General features: G+C 51.0%; 1 protein-coding gene across 2 annotated transcripts in view; it reads left to right on the plus strand.

Moving 5' to 3' along the window:
* mtor (mechanistic target of rapamycin kinase) overlaps positions 1-14,958 on the plus strand; it is a 102,412-nt gene that overhangs the window by 62,534 nt on the left and 24,920 nt on the right. For both annotated transcript variants that reach the window (XM_036534475.1, XM_036534476.1), the window contains 2 exons: positions 7,529-7,604; positions 11,378-11,517. In XM_036534475.1, the coding sequence (XP_036390368.1) occupies positions 7,529-7,604; positions 11,378-11,517 (216 nt within the window). The remainder of the gene's footprint in view (positions 1-7,528; positions 7,605-11,377; positions 11,518-14,958) is intronic.

A 14,958-nucleotide genomic window follows, 5' to 3' on the forward strand; every position in this document is an offset into this window, starting at 1 on the left:
CAAACAGATTCTCACTTTCTCCTCCATCCTCAAAGAGTGCTGTAGCACAGTTTTCTCAGACCTTGGTTCCCCTCCAATACCTGTCTAGAAGCCCATCCTCTCATTCTCATCGGAATTCACCAGAATTCCCCGATCTTGAAAGGTGGCAGTGTGGCGTACTGATAAGGAACAGGGCTTTTAACCAAAAGGATGCAGGTTCAATTCCTTGCGAGAGCACTGCTCCTGTACCCTTGGGCAAGGTACTTAACCCAGAACTGCCTCAATAAATATCCAGCTGCATAAATGGGCAACATGTAAAACTCTGACTTATGTAAGTTGCTCTGGATAAGAGCGCCTGTTAAATGACAGTAATGTAATTATAAAGTCCCTGTGGGTCACGGTCTTGAATGATGCTGTGGAAAGGAATGTTGGCCGATCGGGTGGTGGCAGGCCGCTTGAGGCCATACCAGAGTTGTTTCGTGTTTGGCGGGCGAACGCGTCTTTGTTTACGCCCGAGATTGGAGAGCGTGCTTGGGGGCCTCGGCAGAGAAAAGGGCTGCAATTACCCTAACACGAGCGTGCTTTATTGGAAGTGTCACGTTAAGTGGAAACGTCCCGCGAGGCGCACACACATCTACAGCAGCAAACTCCACTGTCATTGGAGAAATATGCCGCAGATCGAACTGAAAAGAGGCAAAACGGCCAAGCGTATTTGGTGGAGATTTTTCACCGTCGGGAGAGATCGAAATGTTCCCTGAGTCGTGTTCTGAGACGCGCCCTGCATCCTTACATGTTGGTGTTCTACTCTTTATTGTTTCACCTTTAAATTCTCAAAGGCCATTCCACAACACTGCGTGTACTACACGCAATGCCAATATATAGTCATTCTCATAAAAACATAAATTGTGTTTATTGTAGTGATGTACTGTTCTTTAATAAGTCCCTTCTGGATTTTGGTGGACTTGTAGCTTTTTCTGAAAAACAAAAAAGCTGCGTTGCCATGGGAACGCTCATACTCTGCATGTGATTTAACCGAATGAGATCATCCGCAGTAAGCACTGGTGTTTGGGAGTACTTAGCGGGATTTAGGAGTCAAGTAAGGGTTTGTTTGGCAAGTTGGAGGACATATCAAGCAGATCAGCATAAGCCTCTGTACTGTAGCGAACGGTGTTTGCCAAGTAGAAACTGAATATGCACCAGTTTTTAGCAAGGGGGTTGAAAACAGCATTAACTGATAATGGAAGCAATGTACATGTGGTGCGTCGGCGAGAGTGACATTGTGTTTCCACTTCAAGAACAATCACGGATGACTGTCCAAACACCGTCATGGCCCCGATTTCTGCTGCTCTGTGGGTGTTTGTAGTCCCTCACACGTGAAGAACTTCTCACCTCCGGTCGGAGCCAGCAGTCGGAGAATGCCCAGGTCAAAGGTCGAAGCAAATGGCGGCAAACTGCAGCATACACCGCCCGTGCTTTCTGCTGCCTCCGTGCGAAAAACAGTAAAACGGCAATACCTCAGACGGGGACATGACAGAGACGGGGGCATGACTTATTAACTGGAACATTCCATTCCCCTGGCGGGAGGAACAGTCGAATGGCACATCCACTGTCCTGAGAGGCAGCTTCTGGGCAGCCGTCAGGGGGAAGGAGCCGGCTCCGCGCGGGACCGGCGATGCTCCGAGCCCCCGTCATCTGGGACCGCTCACCGCCCTGAGCCCCAGCTGCGGTCCAGATGTCCCGGCCGGGCGACAGCGCCGTCCCCCCCCGCATCCCGGGAGCCTTTATTTGAGACCCTTATCACGAGCCCGGATCTCTGGGGCTCGCATATGGGCCGCACGGCCACCAGCGCGCGCGTCTGAGGAACAACGCCGCGGCGTTCCTCCGCCCGGAAAACCCAACCAGGGGGACGCAGCGCAATTCTCTGTTTGTTTGATTTGCGTCTCTCTCAAGGACTGTCTTGATTATGAGCTTTCACAAATCATTAAAAGGCTTTTTTATTTTCCCTTGGAGGCGAAATGAGCCGAGAAACTAATACCCTTATGCTTTTTTTTTTTTTTTTTTTTTAAGACGTCTCCCAGTACCCAAAAAATTGAATGGAAATACTGGATATTCATCTAGGTTTCTTCGTCGTAATTGCAAAAACGTTTCCGTACGCGAGTCCTAACCTTTGAAAATACATCATTTGACCAATAAATTACCTCGCTGAAATGGCCCTTTGTTTAAAGTTGCTGTAAAAAATGGATACAGGTTGGGCCAATGTGTTTGTTCGGTTTTAGGAATGTTCATCAAGTACATTATATAATGCCCCAAACAGATGTGTTTTGGCACCGGCTTTCCAGCAGGTATTTCATATGGAGCTGCTTTCGTCTTTCGTCTTGTCCTGGGTGCTCCTGCGCTGTAGCCCATAGGCAAATGGGATTGTGGGTAAAGAGTGCAGGCAGAGGTGGAACACACCTGTATGAGTCTCGGGTATACCACCAGGAACCCATCTCTTTCTTTGTTCCTCTCTTTCTCTCTCCTTCTGTCTTAATCTCTCTCTCTCTGTCTCTCTCTTTCTCTCTCTCCCCCCCCTCTCCCTGTCTGTCTCTGTCTTCCTCTCCTTTGCTCTCTCTCTCCCTGCCTGGCTCTGTCTTTCTCTCTCTTGCTCTCTCTCTCCGTCTGTCTCTGTCTCTCCCCTTCTGTTACAGAAGTCATTCTGTGCATACAGTGTTGTATGGGCCCCATGTTCCCCTGTGCTTTTTGTGTGGGTGAGGAGCGTCAGGGGTTTCCCTGGCTGACAGGCTGTGGCAGGTGGCTGTTGAAGCGAACACAGCTCTTCCTCACCCTCTGGGGAAACAGGTAAGGTTTCAGAGATGGGGGACCTATAAAATGGAGGTAGAGTCACAGACAATGTGAGCACAGCCTGTCCCCTCCAGGCAGCCAGAAGGCCTGTCTTTGTCAGCCTGTCTCCTGGACCAAGCCCTTTTAATTTATTTTTACCACTTTTATCACTACAGGTCAGACAGGTTTATGTTTTTAATAGCCTTCAACTTTCTGTCTCTCTCTCTCTCTCTCTCTGTCTCCTAATACATTATGTGATTTTTTGCATGTACATAAACTCATTTGGCAGATGTTCTTATCCAGAGCAACTTACAAAGGAAGGTGCATATAATAATGTTACATGAACAACAGTACATATTGCATATATGTCAACTTATAACCCTGCACTACAGTGACTGGTGGCACACTGGAAAAATGCTTCATTAATTAAAACATCAGGGTCATAACTAAATGATCAATGCATTAATAAGCGCTGTAGTAACCTTAAAGTGCTATACATTGACTTGTCAAACCCTAATTGGTAATGGGAGGCAAGATGCAGTATGAAGAAGTAGGTCTTCGGTTCCAGTCTGTGCTAGAACGCCTTGAGTTATGCTGTTTGTGCTAGAATGAGTTGGAGTCTATTGTCAGTGCTGGAGCAGTGTTGCTTTTCTTGGTTATAGGTGGATAGTTAGGTGAGCTGTATGACCCATTCGACTGAGGTTCAGGGCTCAGGTTCTGGTATTGAAGGCCCATTCTGTCTGAACTGTCTGTTCTCCCTCTCTCTCTCTCTCTCTCTCTCTTCCTCTCCCTCTCTCTCTATTCCCACAGTACTGTCTGTCGTCAGACACATAGTACCATGTGCAGTGAATAAGATGAAAGTGTGAGCTGCATTGTCCTCTGCTGCAGATGTGTCTGTAAGAGGCCTGCTCCTCATTCCCCGGGGGGGGGGGGGGGGTGGGAGGATACCTTCCAAAATCCCTCTCCCCCCCCCTGCATTTGCCACCTCCAGTCATCAGATTACATCAGATCAGCAACCGTTAGGAAATGGTTGCAGTGTTTTCGTTGCAGGCGGACCACACTAGCAGCACAGTGCCGAGGAGAGTTCGTCTCCTCTAAGGCGGGTGTAGAAAGGCTCTTTTCATCGAGCATCTGCAGCTTCCAGTGCCTACGAGAGAGAGGACCATCCCTATGTGACTTATGAAATCACGGCCTGGCTGTGTTTGGTTATTGGCGTTTTTTACAGGCTTTGGATTTGCTGTGAAATGAAACGAGCTCAAAGAACTCATGTTTAACAGCTGCCAATGTAAAGGAAAACAGACCAAGAAAAAGTCTAAAAAGGGGGAGTATTTGCATATAAACTGAATTATATGATACTAATTACAAATTATGTATTAGCAATAAAACTAGACTCTACTGAGAGTAATGCCAGACATTTTCATTTTCTGTCCGATCGTGGGCTTAAAATAAATTTTTACACGAAACTCATCATTGGAGTTGGGAGTCGATCTGAATTTTTGCTGAACCAGCACGCAAGCGTTGGGGTCATTTGATAAAAGGCGCAGAATGCACGGAAGAACCTGTGTCTCGCTGTCTGCATGCTTCAGCTGTTGCCGTTCCTTCTACCTGGCAGTCATCCCTATGCAGCCCTGTTCCCCGTGTCCAGAGCGAGTCCTCCCTGTGCAGCCCTGTTCCCCGTGTCCAGAGCGAGTCCTCCCTGTGCAGCCCTGTTCCCTGTGCAGCCCTGTTCCCCGTGTCCAGAGCGAGTTCTCTGGAGCTCCCTGACTGGTGCTGTCCTCTCCTCCCTCTCCCCTTCCTCCGGGAAGGAGCATCATGCCTGTTTATCTAAGAGCGTGTGACGAAGACAGAGGGCGGGTAGTTTTTAAAGCTGCGCAGAGGTGCGATAGAGAGCATCATGCGCAGTCCGCGCTGGCATTTCCCCAGCTGTCTGTTTGCATTATGGCTGCAGCCTGCGTTTGAAAGCGCAGGGTTAGGGAGATAATCCCGCCCAGACGTTTCCAAATCCACCTTCCCGCAAGGCAGCGGGATCTGCTGTAGCCCCTGCCTGTGTGCACCTGTTCCCCCCCAGTACTGGTGCATGTTCCTCCTCACGGTATCGCATAGGAGTGCTGTTTGGGGGGGTAACCTGGGGGGGGGTTCCCCACACTTGTGACACTCTTGTCATGCACATCAACACCAGGGTTGTTTGCTCATTAAGTTCAGAGGCTGGTGTTGCTCCCAGGGTCAGGCAGATTGTCTTCTTCTGGACTGATAGGAGGCTGGATGATGCTGTCCAGGCAGCGAGACGCTTGCAATTTGATGTTCGTTTGAGAGGAACCTTCTGACACGGAACCCTCTGACACAGCAGTACGGGGATGGTGCCCCGATCACCCCCTCCGGCAGGTCCTCGACAACAGCTTGGATACGGTAGCTTGATCACCTCGATAATCAGCCCAGTTTCACAAGTTCTTTGCTTGCGCTTTGCCTCGACGGCTGCACTGCCATGACAAACATCATTTTCTCACTCCTCTCCGTCTGGCAAACTGCCTGGTGAAGTTTCTCTGGAACTCTGCGGAACCCTGATTACGCCGATGATGTAAACGTTTAGGATTTGGGCGGAAGGGGGAAGACAGAACATTTCAGTAGGACACAAAGTGGTGTCAGTCACACTCTCACACTGAGGCATGCAGCTGCTCTGACCTCATACCTGTTAATAGACCATCAACGAATGCATCTGCCATCTCGGTATGCCTAATACAGCTCAGGAAGCTTCAGGTTCATTTCCATGGGAAGAAGAGTCTCTTAGCAACACGCCATTATATCCATTCAATCTGTCAGTACTTTCAATACAGTCTCAGTAGTGCCTGATAAAGACGATGATGACTATGGAATTCTGGGAATGTGAGACAGAGGGCGATGCCTCACACCTGAGGTTTCTATGTTCTCCCACTCACTGCTTGTGGAGTGTCTTGTGGAGGCTGGGTGATTTTTAACTGGCACAGACCACTATCATACCCTATGGTACATATCTCCCAAAGTCACACTGATCCTGTGTGGCCGAAGAGGAAATGAAACTACTCAGGCATTTTGTTTTTTTTCTTTTTTTGGGGGGGGGGATTTATGTGCTTTTATTTCTTTCTCAGATTTGAAAAAAGTCTGAAAAATGTTTAAAATAAGGTGATTATTTCATATAAAGGTTTGCCTTGAATGTCGTACGTGGTTGTTTTGCGTGTTTTTGAAAACTGATTTGTTTTACTCATGTTCAGCCTAAGCATATTAGCCTGTGCCACTGTGGAGCCATCAGCAGGTCTGTACTGAAGAACAGCATTATGGGGGGAGGAGGGATGGGGGCGGGGGGTGAAAATCATGACCGGTTGAAGCCTGTAGGAAATGATCATGATTTATCAGGGCCTGCCAAAGCCTGAAGACTGTGACGGCATGAAACCGATTTCACTGCCGCCATTGGAACCAGCGTGTTGTTCATTCACCCTCTCAGGAAGCCCCCTGCTGACGGTGGTGCTTCCTTTCCTCTCGGCTGTAAAGCAAACAGGATTCGCCCGTTGCCTGTGAGATGTGCAGGCACTAATGACAGTCCCAGCATGCTTTGCTGTGGGGCGATCGCTTCTGGGGCTCATTCATCACGCGTGTCAGTACTGGCAGCTCCTGAAGCAGGCCCTAAACCCACACCGTGCCGCCCCCCCCGCTTCCTTCAGTCGCTACATTTAGGATGTGCTGGTGGACTCCAGGAGAGAGCCCGCACTGCAGAGCAGGGCTAACCACAGGCCCTGCTGCTCCTGCAAGTGCTTCCAGATGCAGGCTGCTTTTTTAAAACGCGCATTGCGGGAAGGATCACATCTGTCTCCCCAAACCTGACACCTCGCGCCCGAACCTGACGCGCCGCAGAAACCGCCGGCGGCACCCCGCAGTCGCGTGGGCGCGTGCGGTAATGATAACGGCGGTCGTTCTGCGGTCAGATGGGTAATGGGCGTAATGTGGTTTAATGTGTGGTTTAATGGCGGTGGAAGCGGGCGCTTCTGGCCAGCGGCCGGGAGGAGGAGGAGGAGGAGGCCGCAGGATACGCTGCAAAGGAGCAGCGTACTCAACCTCCCGAAACGAGGGGCGGCTCCGCGGGCGCTGACAGCTCTACCTGGGGGTGATGAGTGAATCCCAGCAGGGTCATGACCCGGGCGCGCTCCACCGCCCAGAGTGCGAGTGCAAACCCCCCACCCCCACCCCCACCCCTCGCTGCTTCTCTCCCAGCTCTCCCTCTTTCAGCAAAGCACTGAGAGACCTGCTACCCCTCCACAGCCTGAAACTGGCAATCCTTTCAGTTTATTTTTCTGGGTTGAGGTCATTGAGGGGGGAAAAAAAGTGCCCCGAAAGGCTAGCTTTGCATTTTGCTTATATTTAGCACCTATGAGAGCATTTTCCAGAGCTCCGTTATTCTCTGCAGCTGAAGTGCCTGCCTGGACCTCGTCCCGTCCATTTCCATTGTTGTAAATGTCTGACCTCATCCTTCATCCATCAAGCGAGGCGCTTTCTGAAAGGTTTTCGGTGAATCCTGCCAGATTGGGTGTTTTGAGTGTCTGAAGTCTTCCTCTCACTAACTCCCTCTCTCTCTCCCTCTCTCTCTCTCTCTCTCTCTCTCTCTCTCTCTCTCTCTCTCTCCCTCTCTCTCTCTCCCTCTCTCTCTCTCCCTCTCTCTCTCTCTCTCTCTCTCTCTCTCCCTCTCTCTCTCTCTCTCTCTCAGCATCAATAACAAGCTGCAGCAGCCCGAAGCAGCGGCTGGAGTCCTGGAGTACGCCATGAAGCACTTCGGGGAGCTGGTAAGAGCCTCCGTCCCGGCGCGAGCCTTTTCGGGGGTGTAATGAGGTGTGGGGCACGTGTGAGGAGGACACCCTCTCCCCCCCCTCCCTGCACGGGAACAGGACATGTGCCTCATGCTGGAGAAGGGGTTCAGAGCCATACTTCTGCGTTCTGTCCTTGATGATCCTCTCTTTATTTCGTTTTATTTATATTTTAAGTCATGAACAATCCATACACACAATTCACGGGAGCAAGAAGCCAAGGACAGGAGACGCAGACATGCACCCACACACCCACACACCCCTACACGTGCATACACTCACAGGGGAAAAAAATGACATAGTATATAGTACAGTATATACCCATATATACTCACATAAACACTCCATATGTAAGATATATTCAGGCTTTATTCTTCTCAGTAGCATACAGTATGATACATTAATCATCAATCATGGAGTGTGTACATAATATTTCATAGATCCTTCATGATCCTTATACACATACCTATCATTCATAAACACTTTTCTGGGCTTACCCCTGGGAGAAGCTGAAATACAGGCGTGGACGACAGCATGTTTATTTTCCAAAGGACATATGTACGCTTGTATGAGTTATTACATTATTAGCAGACATTAAAACTGAAGTCATGGAAGGGCGCAGTTGAAAGTACTGTAACCTTGTGCCCGTATTGCTTGACAACAGGAAGCTTGGCTGTCGTCGTGGAAAGCCAGCGCTTGTATGTGGAGCCGATTCCCATAAAGCCCAGCCATGCTTTGAAGCCGTGGGCGTGTAAGCCAATCGCTCCACTACTGTGAGAACAGCGACTGCATTTTCACAGACGGCGTGATTGGTTACATAACAGATTGAATTAATGATATTTTGGCCCGGCTTGCGCGACCATCAATTTTTCAGAGGTTTCGATTTATTTTTCGCTGTGACACTCACCTCCGCCCCCCCCACCCCCTCACCGTCATTTCTAAAAGCGTCTCATGTTCTCTAGAGGGGGTGGGGGGGAGGACTCTGGCCAGATATGAAATAACGTTTCTCGCGGAGGACGTGCCTTTGGAAGCCCGCGCGCCGATCCTTTCCACGTCCGTTACGCAATGGTTCCCGGACAGGCCTCCTTTGTCAGGCCCGACCGCCTCCCTCACCGCAGTCTAATTGCAGCAAGATGTAACTGTGCTGTAAACGCGGCTGGACGGCTTTGCCGCTCTGTGTTCGGCGCTCAGTAGACTGAGCACGTGCGTGGCAGCGGAGGGCGGGGGGTTTGTGAGGGGTATGGGGGGGGGCACATTGTATATAAACACATTACATACACATTGTTGTATAAACACCCCGGCGGTGCTTTCCGTTTGCAGCGGAATTTTATGAGGTGTCAATGAGGTGGTGTTTTATGGAACAGGACTCTGGTTGTGTTGGTTGTGTGGTTGTTTTAGTCCCGGGCCTCACAGCCTCGGCTCCGGGCGCTTGGCATTTTATTAGCCGCTCTCTGCTCCTTTGCACCTTTGATTGCGTTACATTGCATTACGTTACTGGCATTTAGCAGATGCTCTTATCCAGAGCGACTTACATCAGTTACAGGTTTTTACAATGTTACCCCTTTATATAGCTGGGTATTTGCTGAGGGTATCTTGTATCTTGCCCAAGGGAACAGCAGCAGTGCCCCCGTGGGGAATCGAACCGGCAACCTTTCGGTTACGAGTCCTACTCCTTAACCACTGTGCTACACTGCGCCAACAATTAGAACGTACATGCGGCGAGTGTGTGTGCAGCGAGGGCTTCCAGCCGCATGACACAGTGGGGTGAGCGGCTGCGGGGGGGGGGGGGGGGGGGGTGAGGCCCCCTGGAACCCCGTTATTCACAGGCCCGTGCGGTCAGCCGCATCGCCGGGTCGGCAGAGGTCAGGCGGGGTCCCTGCATTCCTCGCACGCTTGCAGGGATGGCTCTTTGAGACGGTGAGCCCCGCTAATCACGCGTCACCTGAGACCGGCGTCTCGGCCGCAGGAAGCCACGGCTGTTTGTTTGTTGTGTACCTCTGAGCCGCCATTCCTCGGTGTCAAAACAAACGCCGCGCACTCCGAGCTGTGGGAGGAATGAGAGCGGCGGGCTGGCGTTTGACCTGTGTGTGTGTGTCTGAACACGTCAGAGTGTCTTCACAACCAGGCGAGAGAAAACGAAGTTCTTCTGGGTCTCCTCACCTCCTGCCTATGCAGCTCCTGTTACAGCCGTGCTGAGATGAGCATGCTGCATTCTATTGCTCACTTAGATGGGATTTACACCTTTTACGGTGTAAACTAGAATACAGAGACCCTGTCTGTAGTTCCCTGGTATTTTTCTGTGAAGGCCTTAATGCAGTTAAGTGGGCTCTCCCTATATGGGATGGTGCTTGTGTCTGTTTTTAGGGACTAAGCCCCAGACACAAGGCAAGGACTCCTGTGGACTCTGGACCTCCTGTTTTGAACATATTCACGTTAACTGCGTTGGGTTTGTTTTATTTTTCAGGAGAGCCCCGAAGGTCATTTAAAGACCGATCAGGGCCCCCTTCTCACATTCTACGGCAGCATAATACTTAACCCTCGGAATACAAATTTAACTGCAACTTTTAATATCTGGGGTCATAAATCTAAGCACACTAGCTCATCATAATAAATCCACCGGTTTAGTAGGCCCAGATGGTCCGTTCGACTGTGTATTTAGCGTATCGAGTACATTATTTTAGGCTGCTGACAGGGTGCCGTGGAAATGAGTTTACATTGGAGTGTGTGGCCAGAAGAAACAAACTGTGACGCTGTGACCGTTACCCAACAGCCCATCTGTTGTGCTCCGATATGATTAATATAGAAAGAAACTTCGGGGATTAAAAACGCAGCCTCATCACATTTTTCAGTGAGCAGAGGTCTGCTGGGTAATTGGACAGATTGTGAACCCTTATAGTGTCCCGTTACGTCATGACTCAGATAGGGGGCAATTAGCAGCTGCCGCTGCAGAAGAAATCCATTACCACCTCATCGATGATGTGTCTGGTGGTTTCGGCGCGTCCTAAGAGGCGGCGTGGGTGGGGGTGTGTATAATTAGAAACTGTGAAGCCCTTAAAAACATCCTTTAATCAGTGCCCCCTTCAGTTTTAACACCCTGTAAATCGCACATGGTGCCCTTTCTCCTGAGGAAACCGGGGGAAACGGAATGTGCCGTTCCTTCTCGGGTGGGTGTGGGGTTGAGTCTCTGTGCAGTGCAGCCCCACTCCTGAGAACGTACACGACCTAAAGAGTCCTTTCGCAGTGTTGTTTGCTGGGTGTTTCTACCATCAGCTGTGCTTTGCTGAAGTGAGAAATGTTATGAGCAACGTTTGGGGAGCTGTACAAAGCAGATGTTAATCCTGAGTCCTCTCAGCACCATTCATCTTCTCCTCTTCCTCCTCTTCCTCTTCCTCCTACATGTCTTTCCTCTTGCCTTTCCTCTTCCTCTTGTATCTCCTTCGTCTTCCTCTCCCTCCTCTTCTTCCTTTTCTTCCTCTTCCTACTTCATCTCCTTCCTCTTCCTCCTCCTCCTCCTCCTGTCTCTTCCCTCCTTCTCATCTTCTTACTCTTCCTCCTCTACTTCCTTTTCTTCCTCTTCTTCCTGCATCTCTCTCCTCTTCCTCCTTTCTTTTCTTACTGCTGTTTCTTCCTCGACTACTTAATCATCTTCCTACATCTGCATTCTTCCTCCATCTCCTTCCTCTTTTCCTTCCTCATCCTCTTGCATCTCCTTCCTCTTCGTCATCTTCCTCTTCCTCCTCCTCCTCCCGCAGGAGATCCAGGCCACATGGTACGAGAAGCTGCACGAGTGGGAGGATGCCCTGGTGGCCTACGACAAGAAGATTGACATGAACAAGGAGGACCCGGAGCTGATCCTGGGCCGCATGCGCTGCTTGGAGGCCCTGGGGGAGTGGTGAGTGACAGCGGCAAAAACCCCGCCTCTCGCTGAGGGGCTGTGGCCGGGTCACCCCCGTGTTTGCGTGGATATGCCCACCCTCTACCGCTGCACGTGCATCCAGGTGTTGGAGTGCCCTGAGCCGTTAGCTGCCCGTGGCCAGCAGCAAAGGTTTGCCCACATCAGAAGTTTGTCCTTTGACCTTATTGGCTTTGCAGACCCCTCTGTGAATGGAGACCTGCATGGTGAATTGCAGTGCCGCCCATATGCACTGTGAGTTCATACAGATGCAGATTTAGCATATGCATATTACTTTACATTATTGTTATTTAGCAGACGCTCTTATTCAGAGCGACTTACATGGGTTTACATAGGACTTACATAAATTTTATCCATGTATACAGCTGGACATCTACTGAGGCAATTCTGGGTTAACTGCTTTGCCCAAGGGTACAGCAGCCCCAGTGGGGAATCGAACTGGCAACCTTTCGGTTATGCGCCCTGCTCCTTACCACTGTGCTTCACTGCCGCCCCATATACAGGCGCAACACAGGTACTCTGCTGAAGGGTACAGCGGCACTTCTGAGCCTCACTTGGGGTTCGAACCTGCGGCGCAGCCCAGCCCAGCCCGCGCCCACACACCACACCCAGCTGCGTCTCTCTGTACGTTTCGGCAGAGGGTCCAACCCTCCGCAGAGGCGTAACGCGGAGAGAGCGCGATGCAGGGAGAGGGACCGTGCCGTTTGTCTAGCTGTGTTAGCATTGGTATAAATCTGCCCTCTGACGCACAGCAAACCGTAACTTCATTAGACGAGCTAATTGGCCGTGTGAAAGTGAAGCGCTGTGGACATCTGCGGCCTCTTATTACCGATTTATTACCAGTCAGGGCTGTAATTTACGCCTGTTACATAAAGCAAATTGAAAACACCGCTGTCGTGCGTGTGTCAGTGACATATCCTCGGTGGGTGTCAAGGCCTGCCGGAGGGACACCAAAAAGCAAAACAGCAACCGTTACTGCTCAAAATACTCGTCTGGGAAATGTCACACATTTACAAACCCGTGTTTTTTTTTGTAGGTTTTAGTAAGCTCCTTTTTAGACCTGTTTAATAACAGACTTGTCGAGCAACACGTCATGCTGCCTCCGGTCCAGCTCTCATTATTTACTTGTTTTGATAAAAATACGTCGGATTAATCGAAATGAGGCGGCCGGAGGGGTGTGTGAGTCTAACGGAGACAGACGGGGGGATCTGAGAGAGGGCGGATCTCTGCCCAAGACTCTGCGCTTTGTACTTGTTCAAACTTTATTGGCGGTGTGCACAGATGGAATCCGACGTTCTGCTCTTTGAATGGCCAGAGCGAGAAGTCACAGGGTAAAAAAAAGGGGGGAAAGATTCCTGTAAACAGAGAAGTTTTTAGTGCCGGTAAGTTTGGGGACAACGCGTACGCTGCCGGCCGTCCGACGGTCGACGGCCAGCACTTACTGGCACCTGCCAGCGGCTCCCATGCGGGCAGCTTCCCAGAACCCCCTCCTGCGTCACGGGGGCGGGGTTCAGACTGAGCGCCGCGTTTCGGAGGGAGGGGGGGGGGGGGGCGTGATCACGTCACCTGTTGAGCGGAGAGGCGGTGGCTGACCCCCTGGGTAGCCCTGTGCCTCTGGATTGGCCTCCACGCTGCTGGCTGTTTCTCTCTGCTTGGCCAGTGAACACTTTCGCATTGATTTGTTATCCTGCTCGGCTCAGAAGCTGTCTGCGAGAGACCCGGGGAGCGATGCAGTCATAAGCGCTTGCTCTGGCTCGTTACGCTATTGTCAAATAAAATAAAATAGGAGAAATGGTAGAGTATGTGTCATATTTATGTAATTCTCCCGAGCATTATTAGCTCTGGATGGATTTTCCATGCGAGGAACAGCAGGAGGCAAGGTCTGGGTAATTGCCCCATTTGCATTCTTTCTCTGTAAACAAAAATGCCCAATGTGTGTGCACGCTTTTGTATGTATGTGTGTGTATGCACACGTGCGTGTGTGTGTGTACGCATGTGTATGCAAGTGTGTGTGCGCGTGCGTGCGTGCGTGCGTGCGTGCGTGCGTGCGTGCGTGCGTGCGTGCGCGGGTGTGTGTGAGTGTGTGTGCGTGCGCGGGTGTGTGTGAGTGTGTGTGTGTGTGAGTGTGTGTGTGTGTGTGTGTGTGTGTGAGTGTGTGTGTGTGTGTGCGCGGGTGTGTGTGCGCGGGTGTGTGTGTGTGTGTGTGTGTGTGTGTGTGTGCGCGCGCACGTGCGCGGGTGTGTAGGCACGTGTATGTGTGCATGTGCGCACGCTATGTCAATAGCGCACATTACGAGCTGCACCCGTCCAAAGGGGCAGTTCATAAGTCTGCTGTTCTGTAATCCAAGGATTGATAGATGTGGCTGCTGGAATGCCTGGTAGCTCCCAAAAGGAATTCATCATGGCTGAAGGGATTTCTCTGCTGACTATTAAAACACTACTCACTGTACCTCCTGTGCTCCAATAGTCGATGAAATAGACTTGTAGATAAAAATAAGAAAATGATTACCACTCCATTAGGTGAATTCGCCCTCCTCGTCTCGGCGCACTCAGGAAAATGGAACGCGCCAATGAAATTCCTTGTCTGTAATTGGCCACCAGGTCTCTGCGGTTTCTTCTCGGAGCGCGCGCGGGATTAGGAGCGCGCATTACCGCCACACTCTGGAACACGCTTAGGAAAGAGCGATGCAGCAAGCCGCCGAGCCCCGCTGTGTTTCAGGGCCTGAGTTTATTTTGGTAGCACTTGCTAAAGACAGGAGCCTTGGTGAACATGTGGATTCTGGTCTAGGCCAGGTGAATAGCACCATGCTGTCCAGACCACTCCCGACACACATTAAAGCGTGCTGGTTTAGCCCGCTCCACCTGGGGCTGAGTGATTGCTCGAGTGGGCTGTGCCAGTCTCCTTCCGTTTACACCCCCCCCCCCCCCCCCACCTCCCTTGAGCTGCTGTGTGTGGGACGGGAGGGGGGGAGATCAGTAGCAGTCGGGGGGCCCTTGTTTTCGTAGGCCCTGGATATCGTATCTGAGAGCCAGGCAGCTGGAGAAGCACTTGACTGCCCCTCGCCCAGACCTGTCTGAGTGCTGAGCGCCCCCGCTAATCTCCGTCTCAGAGGCCGGTTACTTCCTCAGCGACGCGTTAGCCCGGGGAAACGACCCACCGGGGAGCAGGGACCGCGCCGTGCACGGTGCAGACGCAGCCTGGACACACTTCCACCGGGCTTATAGCACAGCTCACACGCTGCTGGGCTGTTTCTGATTGTAATGCCATGCCTGGCCTTTTAAAACACACACTGGCACAGAGGGGAGAGGGGAGGGAGCTGCATTTTTGTTGCATTATGTTACTGTCCTTTTGTTTTGTTGGAGCTTCTTTTATCTTTCTGTGCCAGCTGTGATTTATTATCGGACAAAGGGATTCTCTCG

The sequence above is a fragment of the Megalops cyprinoides genome, chromosome 7 (assembly GCF_013368585.1).
Source record: "Megalops cyprinoides isolate fMegCyp1 chromosome 7, fMegCyp1.pri, whole genome shotgun sequence".
Classification (NCBI taxonomy): Eukaryota; Metazoa; Chordata; class Actinopteri; order Elopiformes; family Megalopidae; genus Megalops; species Megalops cyprinoides.